The 14,857-nt window shown below is 31.0% G+C and overlaps 1 protein-coding gene across 1 annotated transcript; it reads right to left on the bottom strand.

Annotated features, from left to right (window-relative positions):
• Positions 1 to 1,181: 1,181 nt before the first annotated feature.
• Bm17275 (Uncharacterized protein) lies at positions 1,182 to 13,023 on the bottom strand (the record flags this gene model as incomplete). The annotated part of the gene is made up of 6 exons (XM_043083076.1): positions 1,182 to 1,351; positions 3,160 to 3,326; positions 3,545 to 3,840; positions 8,006 to 8,953; positions 11,849 to 12,796; positions 12,898 to 13,023. The coding sequence occupies 6 exons, from the start codon at positions 13,021 to 13,023 to the stop codon at positions 1,182 to 1,184; spliced, it is 2,655 nt and encodes an 884-aa protein (XP_042939010.1).
• Positions 13,024 to 14,857: the final 1,834 nt, after the last annotated feature.

Here is a 14,857-nt window from a genome sequence, read left to right on the forward strand (position 1 = left end):
TATGAATGGAAATTTTTAGGAGAGTTTGACGGGCTACATGATTATTCTGTTATGGTATTGGAGAATTGTATGTATAAATGCTTATTCAGATGGGAGTGGCAAAGTACGTAGATTGATAACCTATGTCCACGTATAATAACACAGGATAGTAATAACAATAGGATATAAAAAATACGTACAGTGATATGATAATGGCAGTCACTATTTAATCCTATACACTAAATAATTCCATTTCAGTTGCTAATATCGCATTGTTGCAAATAATTTATGCAAAGCAGTTGTGATATTTTTTGCACAATTTTATTCCATTCTGCTTCAATTTTTTTACATTTTCAATGATTTCAGCAAATCTTTCTAATCTTTGGTTTGGACTTCATTTTCAAATTTGTTTTGTCAAATTTGCTATGTACATGTGTAAATTAAGCTTATTAAAATATTTTGTAACATATAATGTGATGAAGATAGCTGTCAAATGAGTACCAATTGATATTTCTAACACTTTATCAACCTTTCAAATTTAAACCATAATAAAAAAAAAAAAAAAGAAAATAAAAGCGGTGGTCTTTTTTTAAACAATAATAACAGGATAGTGATAATGAATAATGTTTTGAGAAAGAAATGAATGATGATTATTTGATCATAATTTAAATGAAATGTTTTCTTTTTAAACTTTCTTCATCAATAAACTTTTTTTCTCATTCAGCATTTTTTGATTCATTCTTTATTTAAATGGTGGATGAGATATAACAGAAGAAAGTGGAAGATAATTTGACTTATTTTCTTCATCTCTATTTAAAAAAAAAAGAAACTGTTAGTGAACGGAATATCATACACTAATTATCTTGTTATTAAAAAGTTTTGGGTTTATTCTTATTAGTAGTTGATCCGGCTTTCGCTAATCTGTTATCTATTAATCTAATATGTGAAGATACATGGAAGAAAACTGCAGCCGTAATTCGTGGAGAAAATAAATAAATATTCCGTTTGAACCCCATTTTCGGTGTATATGTGTGTAAATAAAGCCTATTAAATTTTTATAGTTATCGTATATAACATATAATGTGATGAAGGTAGCTGTCAAATGAATACAGTTGATAATTTCTAATACTGATCAACCTTTCAACCAAAATCCTAACCGTAATGAAACTAGAAAAGAAAAAAGAAAAAGATGGTGGTAAAGATCACTGACTGAGAGTGAGATTAGTAATGAGAAGCATTGGTTGCGTCCAATAATCATTTGCACAATATCTGGTTGGCATCACTTGAAATGCTGACCCTGAAGGTATCAGTCCGCCATCTATGGCTATATAATTGCTAGAGTTGCCTAGCGGCTCTACACGACAAGCTCGGACTAGAACTATTTATAATTTTCACCGTAAAACTTGAGAAGGTCAATTTGTCTTTACAAAAATGGATAGTGACAAGATATAATTTATACATTTTAAACATGCGTTCTCGTAGTTTTCTTTAATGAATTTTAAGCAAATTCAAATAACCTGCAAAATCTTTTTTGAGTCGTTTATTTCAAGAGCCAATATGAGCAGTCATTTATTTCAAGCATCATTTTGACAAATTCAAACCGTGATTTAACATTATTCCAATCGACATGTTAAGTATAAATCATCATCCAAACGAGCATATAGAAGGTGAGGCACATCAATTCCTGAACTAAGTATAAAAACAGTGCTTTTAACGATTCGTCTTTCATCCTCTTTCCGATATTGAATATCGACATATAGTGTAAATGATATGTAATTCAATTAACTGAAATTCATCTGCATTATTTTGGCTAACAAATTGTCACAGTCAGTGAACAAACGATTTAGTAGGCTTTTTAAATGATTTAATCTATCATCATTTAATAACTAATAAAAAGACAACTAATATAACAAAACCTATTCCAAGGAAAAACCTAAAAATACAAATGAACTTTCCATTTGGAAAACTTTTGATTTCGGAATTTGAAATTGAAAATATTAAGGAAAAACTTACCCAAATGAGAAAGGTTTGTAAACGAAACAACTTTCGCACACATCCCAGTCAGATCCAACCGGTTTCAAAAGTGTAGGCATCCATGATTTCTTTATTTTTTTTAAGTTCTAAAGAATTAGTCACATTTATTTTAATCTGTTTAAAAGAAATTTTTTTTTTTTACATTTATAGTAAGCAAGCTGTTGCGTTTCCTTTTTGATCCATTTAGAGATCCGAGATAATTTTAAGGTAATAGAATAATTTTTGAAGCCTGATTTGAATAGTTCTTACCTTTCAACAAACTCTTTAACTTTGAATGATATTTGTCTCTGTGTAAATTATTTGCCACTTTGCATTTAACTGATTCCATCACTGCGTTTTAAGTAAAAAAGAGGACAAGGAATTATTTCCATCGTACGACTTTTCTAGTTGCAACTAAGTCCACAATTTCATAAATTTACAGCATGTTGGAGATCATAAGGACCTTCCTGACAACAGATTTTGCATAAAAATACTTATAATCAACCCTATACTATGCAGCAAACAATGAATAAATAAAAGCAAATAATGTATAAGTGAGATGCAGCCAAGAATGTAAATGATATGTTGTGATTAAGATGATTCTTTTCTTTCCCAAAAATTTATTTCTATTTTATTCATACAATAATCGAGGGAGGAATACATATGAGCAATTTCATTTTATTAGTAATTGAACACTATCGATACTTATTTGCAAATATCTCGTGCATAGCACACATGGCTACTTGCAAATGAAATCAATGGATGAAGCTAATGTTGAGAAATGCGTTACAGGAATCAAAACAGTGAACGAAATGACCTTAATATGCATATAAGATAAAAGATATCAACAGCAGCTTGTCAACAAAAAAAAGGAATATGTAACTAGAATTTGATCAATCCAAAATATAAATAATCAACGACTACAGAAATAGCAAAGCATTTCTTTTTTTAAGGTGTGCAAGGTTTAATGATTCTGCATGTGAAATTTCAAGCCATTTTTTGTCTGAAAATCTTTACTGCATACAGTACAGTGATAGACAGGTCTATTCACATCATGAGTTCCCATGTGAGACTGCAAATGGTGTTTATGTGTGAAACTTTTCCTGCATGTTGGACAACTGTACGGCTTTTCACCGGTATGAATCATCATATGTTTTTTCATATTACCGGGTTCAGTGAAACTTTTCCTGCATATCGGACAACTGTACGGCTTTTCACCGGTATGAATCATCATATGTCTTTTCATATCCACGAACTGAGTGAAATTCTTTTTGCATATTGAACAACTGTACGGCTTCTCATTGGCATGAAACATCATATGCTTTTTCATATAACTGAACTGAGTAAAATTCTTCTTACATAATGAACAACTGTACGGCTTCTCACGGGTATGAGTCATCATATGTCTATTATATTGTAGGAGTCAGTGAAATTCTTTTTGCATGTCGGGCAACTGTACAGCTTTTCACCGGTATGAATCATCATATGTTTATTCATATACTGGAGTCAGTGAAATTCTTTTTGCATATCGGACAACTGCACGGCTTCTCACCGGTATGAGTTATCAACATCCTTCATATGTGTTACTTCCTTTTGACATATATTGCAATGCTGTTTCCTTCCCGCCCTTCTTTCTTCCTTTGATAGTTCCATTACTTTCATGACTGTTTCGATTGGAATTCGTTCATCACTGACTTTTGAAGCGGTTAAATCCAATGGTTTTGTTTGAAGCAATTGCAGTTCAATTTCCTCTTCATCCTTTCTTTCCATTGATAAGCCTTGTAATGCATCTCTTTTTTCTTTTGATATTGATAAATCCAATGGTTCTGTTTGATCCGTTTGCGCTGCCTCAAATGATATGATATTATCAATTTCACACTGTGTAAAATTTTAAATCCGACGGTATTGTAGCGCTATGCTGTATTTTTAAATTTAAGTACTTACGGTTGTTTGAATATTGCTCAGTTGGAAGACGAAGAAGAATAAATAGATGAAACGCATGTCAATGAGAATAATTTGTTGTTAATTCTGAAAAACATTTAAATTTACTGACGGTTGCTTCTAAAGAATAATATCGCTGCTGTTTGACAAATGAGCAAAGGAGATATTTCTTCAAGTAAATGCTTTTCTAAATATATTAGATTATTTACAAATTTGTCATCTAATTCCAAAATCCTTGTCATAACTCAAAAGTTTGAAAAGTGGTAGCATCTGCTATCGAAATGAATGAAACAGAACATCCTGAATGAAAACTGTAGGAGAGTCTGACAGAAGCCAACCGATCAATTCTGTTGGGTATTGTTAGATAATCGCATGTATAAGTTCTCATTCAGATGGGAGTGGCAAACTATACGTGTATTGATAACTTACGTCCGCGTATAATAACATATTTATAGTTATAATAATAGAATATATATTAGTGTATAGTAAAATGACAATAGCAGTCATTGTTTAATCCTTTATACTCAATGATTTCTTTTCAGCTTCTGCATTGGTTGTTATAAATAATTTATGCAAAGCAGTTGTGACATTTTTTGCAATTTTATTTCATTTCATTTCAATGTTCCCAGATTTTCAAATCTTTGGGAATATTAACGTGAGTGGAAGACTGCTGCATCTTTGGGAATATTAGCGTGAGTGAAAACTGCTACATTTTGTTGCATCTCCTATAATTGGTAATACTGATTTACAAATTCATCCAGTCTTTCGCTCGGACTTCATTTTTAAACTTAATTTTCAAATTTGCTTTGTGTTAGGCTTAAATTATGCTTATTAAAATTTTTTACGGTCATCGTATATAACATATAATGTGACAAACTTAACAATCAAATGAATACCAACTGAAAAAAAAAAGACGATAGTAAAGTCCTATCAGTAATCAGCAACGTCGGTTCCGTCCAATAACGTTCCACAATGCCTGGTTGCATCACTTGAAATGCTGAATGGGAATAATCGGTTTGCCATCCATGGCTATGTAACCACTAGAGTTGCCCAAAGGCTCCACACGACAAGCTCGGACTGGAATTATCTGAAATCCCTCATTGTAAAACTCTTTCAAAATTAAAGGTATATATAAGAAGTACAGAGAGGACAGGCTTCAATTTGTTCTGATAAATAAGGATGGTAACAAGATATAACTTATACATATTTCGCATATTTCCTCGTCATCTTCTTTAATTGAAATTTAAACAAATTCAAATAACTTACAAAAAAGAATAAGTCAAATGTGAGCAGTCGTTTATTTCAAGCATCACTTTGGCAAATTCAAACCGTGATTTAACATTATTCCAATCGACATGTTAAGTATAAATAATTATCCAAACATCACATCCTGAACTAAGTACAAAACAATGCTTTTAACAATTCGTTTTTCATCCTCTTTCTGATATTGGCATGCAGTGTAGCACGAAATTAATTTAGTTATTTCTGGATTTGATCTTTAAATATATTTTATACTAGTGATTTTATGCATAATAATTTGCAACATTACAGTCAACTTCCTTTTTTTCTTACTTATTCGAGTGTCGAACTATTCGTTATCAATGATTGAATAAGTTAATGACTAAAAATGATATTTAATTCGATCAACTGTAATTCATATATTTTCTATCAAATATCGACTACCGGCTGGCTAGTAAATCGTTACAGTCACAGGCGATTTAACAGACTTTTTAAAAATGAATTAATTCATCCATTATTTAATGCCTAGTAAGAAAACAATTAATATAATAAAATCTATTAAAAAAAAAAAAAAAAAAAACGATGAAAATATAAATGAAATTTTCACTTAGGAATCGACGAAATTGAAGATATTAAGGAAAACTTACCTAAAAAAGGCATGTAAGCGAAACAACCTTCGCACATATCCCAATCAGATCCAACCGGTTTCAAAAGTGTAGGCATTCATGATTTCTTTATTTTTTAAGTTCTAAAGAATTAGTCACATTTCTTTTAATCTGATAGAAAAACGATGTAAAGAGTTGCTAAATTTGGAAAAACTTAGCGAAATGTTTAACCTTTAACAAAATATATAATCTGATAACTCAGTAGCACTACATTTCTTAGCAACTAATAAAATGAATTTGATTACTGACTCCAATTGACATTTGTTATTAAGAAGTGTTTTCATTTTAAAACCATATTTTAAATTCTTTCTTAGAAAAATTTTTAAAAAAATAAATTAAATTATCAAATCTTCCGTAAAATTTTGCTTCCACAACAATTATTTCATTCTTATTTATGAATTTATATATAAATAAAAAAGGAGGTTATTCACCATTTTCTTTTTTATTTTTTATTTGATTTAAATAATTAGGTACATAAAATTTACTAAAGCGCACAAAGTTATCGCTTCTGGTAATATCCAAAAAGCTATGATCTCTAATGATTAACATGATATTACAATTTCTATATTTCCAGTAGAAATAAATTATAAAATGAAATTGGCAATTTTCTGCTTTTTTCAATGTCAAATGTGATATGCAAAGATGTTTAAAGGCATTGAAATTTAAAGGTAATGAAATGAAAAGAATAAAAAATAATTACTTCAAAATTTTCGTTCATTTATTCGAAGCTAATTAAATTGTTAATTTAAATACAAAAATTTCCAAAATATATAATTTAATGCACTTTCTCTGAAAAAGATTTCTTTTTAATTCAATCGACGAAAGAGTGTTCAAGTTTACTTCAATCTAAAAAGATAGAAATCTTTAATCCGTTGCAACCTCAATGACAACAAGATTTTTAATTATATACTTAAAGGATAATGAAAAAATGAATAGTGATATTTCATCTTCTTCACTGAAATGTTTCGATAAGTTATTTTTTCGTGCTCAAATTTGAAATAAATATTAGCAGTAATTTCACAAGTTTTATTCAACCTACACAAACCTTATTTACTCATCAAAACAAGTCTGTTGCGCTATAGAGCTAATCACTCCTTTAATTACATTCCTTTTTTATGTCACAAAAATTTTCGTCACGCAATAAATAATGATAGTCATAAATGCAGAATGAAAGAAAAAAGGTCAGTTATGGAAATTGAAGTAAATTTAACTCAAAAGATCACTTATGTCAAGTCAGGATTTTGTGGTTATATTCAATGAAATCCAATATTATTTAATAAAGAAAAGTTTTTACGATTTGTATTAGTAGGATTATGCAATGTGAGAATTATTAACATTATGAATATTTTGCTCCAGCAGAAATAGTTGCACAGACATATTTGATCTTTATGGCACAATGTTTCCTTATATAACTCTTCAAGTGTTTCATCCATTCGAAGCATTTATTAGTTGCCAACCAATTATTCGGTCATTTCACAATAGAAATATCAGAGCTTATTTCTATTTAACCTGCACGCTTTAACGATTCCGCATATGTGGTTTCAAGTCGGGTTTAATTCAAAAAACTTTACTAGCTAATGCTGTTATTCACTGATGGATTCACTACTGGGTTAGATTATCAAATATTTTTAGTGAATGGAATTTTGAACGCAAATAGAGTAACTGAAACAGAATTCTGAATGCGAATCGACAAATGAAATGAATGGATGAAGTTTTCATTGCAAATTGCGTAGTTAACTTTATGGTATCCATGTTGTTTATGCAATAATCGAGTAAGCAATTTAATTTCATTAATAATTTAACAACAGCAATATTAATTTCCAAGTTCTTCATGCATAGCATACAAGGTACCACGTAGGAACGGTTAGGGAACTTATTTATTCTAACAAAAACAAATATACATATATGACCAAGACGCGGAACTATAACAACAATAACAGCGAGAGATAAAGAGTTATCTAACAAATAAAGAAGTGATAGAAAAATTGACTGATGAAAAATATAAATAATCAATAATAACAGGAATAGCAATGCGTATTTAATTGAAAATAAGACGTAAAGCGTAATTTTTAATGATTCCGCATGTGTAATTTCAAGCCGCATTTAGTCTGAAAATCTTTACTGCATGCAGTACAGTGGTAAACAGGTCTATTCATGTCATGAGTTACCATGTGAGACTGCAAAATGTATCTTCGAGTGTAACATTTTCCGCATATCGGACAACTGTATGGCTTTTCACCTGTATGAATCATCATATGTTTTTTCATATCTCCGAACTGAGTGAAATTCTTTTTGCATATTGAACAACTGTACGGTTTCTCACCGGTATGAATCATCACATGTTTTTTCATATTACTGAACTGAGTAAAATTCTTTTTGCATGTTGGACAACTGTACGGCTTTTCACCGGTATGAGTCAGCATGTGTTGCTTCATATTATCGGAGTTAGTGAAATTCTTTTTACATGTCGGGCAACTGTACGGCTTTTCACCGGTATGAGTCATTATATGTTTTTTCATATTACTGGAGTCAGTGAAATTCTTCTTGCAAATCGGACAACTGCACGGCTTCTCACCGGTATGAGTCATCATATGTCTTTTCATATTACTGGAATCAGTGAAATTCTTCTTGCAAATCGGACAACTGCACGGCTTCTCACCGGTATGAGTCATCATATGTTTTTTCATATTACCGGGATGAGTGGAACTTTTCCCGCATATCGGACAACTGTATGGTTTTTCACCCGTATGACTCATCACATGCCTTTTCATATTGCCGGACTCAGTGAAGTTCTTTTTGCATGTCGGACAACTGTACGGCTTCTCATCGGTATGAGTCATCGTATGTTCTTGCTTTTGGTGTACATCGTGGCGTTGCTTCTTTTTCGTTCTACTTTCCTGCTTTGACATTTCCATTACTTTCATGACTGTTTCGATTGGAATTCGTTCATCACTGACTTTTGAAGCGGTTGAATACAATGTTTTTGTTTGAAGCAATTGCAGTCCAATTTCTTCTTCACACTTTCTTTCCATTGATAAGCCTTGTAATGCATTGCCTTTCTCTTTCACTTTTGATATTGATAAATCCAATGGTTCTGTTTGATCCGTTTGCGCTACCTCAAATGATATGCAATTATCAATCTCATACCGGGTAAAAATTTAAATCTCCATGGTATCGCAACGCTATGTTCTATTTTTTAAACTTTAAATGGGCTTACGGTTGTTTGAATATTGTTCAGTTGCAAAAAGAAGAAGAAGAAATAGATGAAATGCATGCCAACTGCCAACGAGAATAATTTGTTGCCAATTCTGAAAACATTCAAATTTACTAGGCAATTGCTCATTGACAAATGCCGAAGGAAAAATTTGCCCAAATAAATGCTTTTCTAGATTATCATCGAGTCCCAAAATTCTAATCAGAGCTCTGAAAAGAGAACAAAATAAATGAAAGAAATTTGTGGAAGAGAGTTTGACAGAGGCCTTCTGTTACTTCTGTTAGATATTGTTAAATAATCGCATGTATAAATGCTCATTCAGATGGAGGTGGCAACTATGTATATTGATAACTTTCTTCCGCGTGCAACAAACAATATGGGGCTAATAGTAATAGAATATAAATTATTACATTTAATGATATAATAATAGCAATCAGTGTTTGATCCTTTTCACTGAATAATTTCATTTCAGTTGCTATATTATACTGTTGAAAATAATTTATGTATAGCAATTGTGACATTTTTTGCAATATTATTTCCTTTTGTTTCAATTTTTCCACATTTTCCAGTCTTTGGGAATATTAACGAGAGGGAAAACTACGTTGCTGCAACTCTTGTAATTGATAATATTGATTTATGAATGTTAAATTTTTCATCAAATATTTCGTTTGGATTTCATTTTTAAAGTTTATTTTCAAATTTGCTTTGTGTTATCTGTGTAAATTAAGCATATTAAAAATTTTTACAGTCATCGTATATAACACCATATGATGACGATAGCTTCAAATCAAATGATTACATTTGATGATTTCTAATACTCATTAACCCTTCAAATTCCAAGCATAATAAAACTAAAAAAAAGGCGGTAAAGTCCTACCAGTTAGGAACAACGTTGGTTCCGTCCAATAACAGTTGGCTGTCGTGGAAGATTTATAAATTCAATTATTTTTAGAGAGGCTGCTGATCTCGAAGAGATTTGTTGGATTTAAATGTTTGGGGTAACAAAAAAATATAATAATTCCTTTATTAGCAGAAGCAGTTAGCACAGTAACTTGATAGAGAAGAACTGAAGTTGAATTCTCCTGATTCTTGGTAAAATTACTAGGCACTTTCCCGTAGGGAAGTGTTCATAGTAATTTTAATATCGTGAGACTCTAAATATTATATGAGTAAGTAATATGTTCTATGAAATCTTGCAAATAAAGCTTATAACTCTTTTTGTTTTCAACCCTATGTTTAGTCTTAAATCTTTTACATATTGTTTACACAGTATCTGCTCATTTAGTTGATCTCATTATTGTGTCGCCACTAATTGTGAATTATCCTTGAATCTACGAAGTTAACAACCTTTGCTTAATAATATCCTTTGCGGTTTGTCAACTAGTAATTAAATTTGCTTGTAAACTAATCAGTTTTTTTTTTTTTTTTTTTTTTTTTTTTTGTTACTGTCTAATCAAGCTTTTTGTTAGACTGGTTACTCTTTCTTATTGTAAATCATATACTTTTTTACGCATATTGCTTGCTATATAAGAAGACTGAAAACTGAAAACATTTTTGCATGTTAATTAAACACTAGAATGGACCTTTCAGAAAATATAAATGTTTGAAGCATCTTGAACTAGAAAGAACTGAATTTCATGCACCTGTAAAGAAAGCAAACTTTTATAAATTTCAAATACATATCGCCTACAATATGATGTTATTCAGGACGAAGCTACAGCAGTATAGAGCCTCATGCTAATAAAGCAGTTTACCATGTAACTGTTTCCTTCATGAATCACACCTTTTCAATTTATTTCCAAGCCATCAATAATAGTAAAGGCTATTGTAATTATATTCCTTTTCTTGGCTTGTGGCATCAAATTTGTCGTAGAAGATTTGTAAATTTAATTATTTTGGGAGAAGTTGCTAGTCTGGATGTAAGTGTAAATATTTAAATTTTGGCTTGAATTGTTTGTTGTTCTTCTATAAGAAAATTCTGTTACTCTTATTGATTACATATTTTTTCCTAAGCCTATGTCACTAATTAAGTTCATTAATGTATAATTGCTAAGTAAATTAGCAATATCATGGCTGGGTTTAATTCACTGCAAAATTATGAACACAGACTTTTGTTCATAAAATTCCTTCACATGAGTAAAAAAGTATGATGGCTGCTATATTTACTATTTATTTGTATCTTTTGTTATTTCTGCCATGATTTCAAGCGTGTGTTCACATGAACGCCCGTTATATTACTTTCATTGTTTGTTTTCTTTCTCATTTTGTACTTGTTTTATGTATGGTTACTTAATTTTCTGAATGTTTTTTATAGTGAAATAAAGCAAGCGAGACGCTTCGTTTATACAAGATCTGTGAGATGATACTTGATTAGTTCATTTTTCAGAAAGAATGTACTGTATGTAAACTGAGTTAAAGTGATGCTACTATATTATTAAAGTTTGCCAATTATATCATGCATGTTGGGCGCTATTTTAAGGAGATTTTGATTGATCTTAACAAGAAAAATGACATGAAAAATGATAAAAATTTATATGACCAAGATTAACGCAACTATAACAACAATAATAGTGAGAGAGAATTATTTAACAAATAAAGACAAATGACAGAAGAATTTGCTGATGAAAAATATAAATAATCAATAATAACAGGAATAGCAATGCGTATTTAATTGAAAATAAGACGTAAAGCGTAATTTTTAATGATTCCGCATGTGTAATTTCAAGCCGCATTTAGTCTGAAAATCTTTACTGCATGCAGTACAGTGGTAAACAGGTCTATTCATGTCATGAGTTACCATGTGAGACTGCAAAATGTATCTTCGAGTGTAACATTTTCCGCATATCGGACAACTGTATGGCTTTTCACCTGTATGAATCATCATATGTTTTTTCATATCTCCGAACTGAGTGAAATTCTTTTTGCATATTGAACAACTGTACGGTTTCTCACCGGTATGAATCATCACATGTTTTTTCATATTACTGAACTGAGTAAAATTCTTTTTGCATGTTGGACAACTGTACGGCTTTTCACCGGTATGAGTCAGCATGTGTTGCTTCATATTATCGGAGTTAGTGAAATTCTTTTTACATGTCGGGCAACTGTACGGCTTTTCACCGGTATGAGTCATTATATGTTTTTTCATATTACTGGAGTCAGTGAAATTCTTCTTGCAAATCGGACAACTGCACGGCTTCTCACCGGTATGAGTCATCATATGTCTTTTCATATTACTGGAATCAGTGAAATTCTTCTTGCAAATCGGACAACTGCACGGCTTCTCACCGGTATGAGTCATCATATGTTTTTTCATATTACCGGGATGAGTGGAACTTTTCCCGCATATCGGACAACTGTATGGTTTTTCACCCGTATGACTCATCACATGCCTTTTCATATTGCCGGACTCAGTGAAGTTCTTTTTGCATGTCGGACAACTGTACGGCTTCTCATCGGTATGAGTCATCGTATGTTCTTGCTTTTGGTGTACATCGTGGCGTTGCTTCTTTTTCGTTCTACTTTCCTGCTTTGACATTTCCATTACTTTCATGACTGTTTCGATTGGAATTCGTTCATCACTGACTTTTGAAGCGGTTGAATACAATGTTTTTGTTTGAAGCAATTGCAGTCCAATTTCTTCTTCACACTTTCTTTCCATTGATAAGCCTTGTAATGCATTGCCTTTCTCTTTCACTTTTGATATTGATAAATCCAATGGTTCTGTTTGATCCGTTTGCGCTACCTCAAATGATATGCAATTATCAATCTCATACCGGGTAAAAATTTAAATCTCCATGGTATCGCAACGCTATGTTCTATTTTTTAAACTTTAAATGGGCTTACGGTTGTTTGAATATTGTTCAGTTGCAAAAAGAAGAAGAAGAAATAGATGAAATGCATGCCAACTGCCAACGAGAATAATTTGTTGCCAATTCTGAAAACATTCAAATTTACTAGGCAATTGCTCATTGACAAATGCCGAAGGAAAAATTTGCCCAAATAAATGCTTTTCTAGATTATCATCGAGTCCCAAAATTCTAATCAGAGCTCTGAAAAGAGAACAAAATAAATGAAAGAAATTTGTGGAAGAGAGTTTGACAGAGGCCTTCTGTTACTTCTGTTAGATATTGTTAAATAATCGCATGTATAAATGCTCATTCAGATGGAGGTGGCAACTATGTATATTGATAACTTTCTTCCGCGTGCAACAAACAATATGGGGCTAATAGTAATAGAATATAAATTATTACATTTAATGATATAATAATAGCAATCAGTGTTTGATCCTTTTCACTGAATAATTTCATTTCAGTTGCTATATTATACTGTTGAAAATAATTTATGTATAGCAATTGTGACATTTTTTGCAATATTATTTCCTTTTGTTTTCAATTTTTCCACATTTTCTCAGTCTTTTGGGAATATTAACGAGAGGGAAAACTACGTTGCTGCAACTCTTGTAATTGATAATATTGATTTATGAATGTTAAATTTTTCATCAAATATTTCGTTTGGATTTCATTTTTAAAGTTTATTTTCAAATTTTGCTTTGTGTTATCTGTGTAAATTAAGCATATTAAAATTTTTACAGTCATCGGTATATAACACCATATGATGGACGATAGGCTTCAAATCAAATGATTACAATTTGATGATTTCTAATAACTCATTAACCTTCAAATTCCAAGCATAATAAAACTAAAAAAAAGGCGGTAAAGTCCTACCAGTTAGGGAACAACGTTGGTTCCGTCCAATAACAGTTGGCTGGTCGTGGAAGATTTATTAAATTCAATTATTTTTAGAGAGGCTGCTGATCTCGAAGAGATTTGTTGATTTAAATGTTTGGGGGTTAAAACAAAAAAATATAATAATTCCTTTATTAGCAAGCAGTTAGCACAGTACCTGATAGAGAAGAACTGAAGTTGAATTCTCCTGATTCTTGGTAAAAAATTACTAGGCACTTTCCGTAGGGAAGTGTCATAGTAATTTTAAATAATCGTTGAGACTCCTAAAATATTATATGAGTAAGTAATATGTTCTATTGAAATCTGCAAAATAAAGCTTATAACTCTTTTTGTTTTCAACCTATGTTTAGTCTTAAATCTTTTACATATTGTTTACACAGTATCTGCTCATTTAGTTGAATCTCATTATTGTGTCGCACTAATTGTGAATTATCCTTGAATCTACGAAGTAACAACCTTTGCTTAATAATATCCTTTTGCGGTTTGTCAACTAGTAATTAAATTTGCTTGTAAACTAATCGTTTTTTTTTTTTTTTTTTTTTTTTTTTTGTTACTGTCTAATCAAGCTTTTTGTTAGACTGGTTTACTCTTTCTTATTGTAAATCATATACTTTTTTACGCATATTGCTTGCTATATAAGAAGACTGAAAACTGAAAACATTTTTGCATGTTAATTAAACACTAGAATGGACCTTTCAGAAAATATAAATGTTTGAAGCATCTTGAACTAGAAAGAACTGAATTTCATGCACCTGTAAAGAAAGCAAACTTTTATAAATTTCAAATACATATCGCCTACAATATGATGTTATTCAGGACGAAGCTACAGCAGTATAGAGCCTCATGCTAATAAAGCAGTTTACCATGTAACTGTTTCCTTCATGAATCACACCTTTTCAATTTATTTCCAGCCATCAATAATAGTAAAGGCTATTGTAATTATATTCCTTTTCTTGGCTTGTGGCTCAAATTTGTCGTAGAAGATTTGTAAATTTAATTATTTTGGGAGAAGTTGCTTAGTCTTGGATTAAGTGTAAAATATTTAAATTTTGGCTTGA

Source organism: Brugia malayi, assembly GCF_000002995.4.
Source record: "Brugia malayi strain FR3 genome assembly, contig: Bm_202, whole genome shotgun sequence".
Taxonomy (NCBI): Eukaryota; Metazoa; Nematoda; class Chromadorea; order Rhabditida; family Onchocercidae; genus Brugia; species Brugia malayi.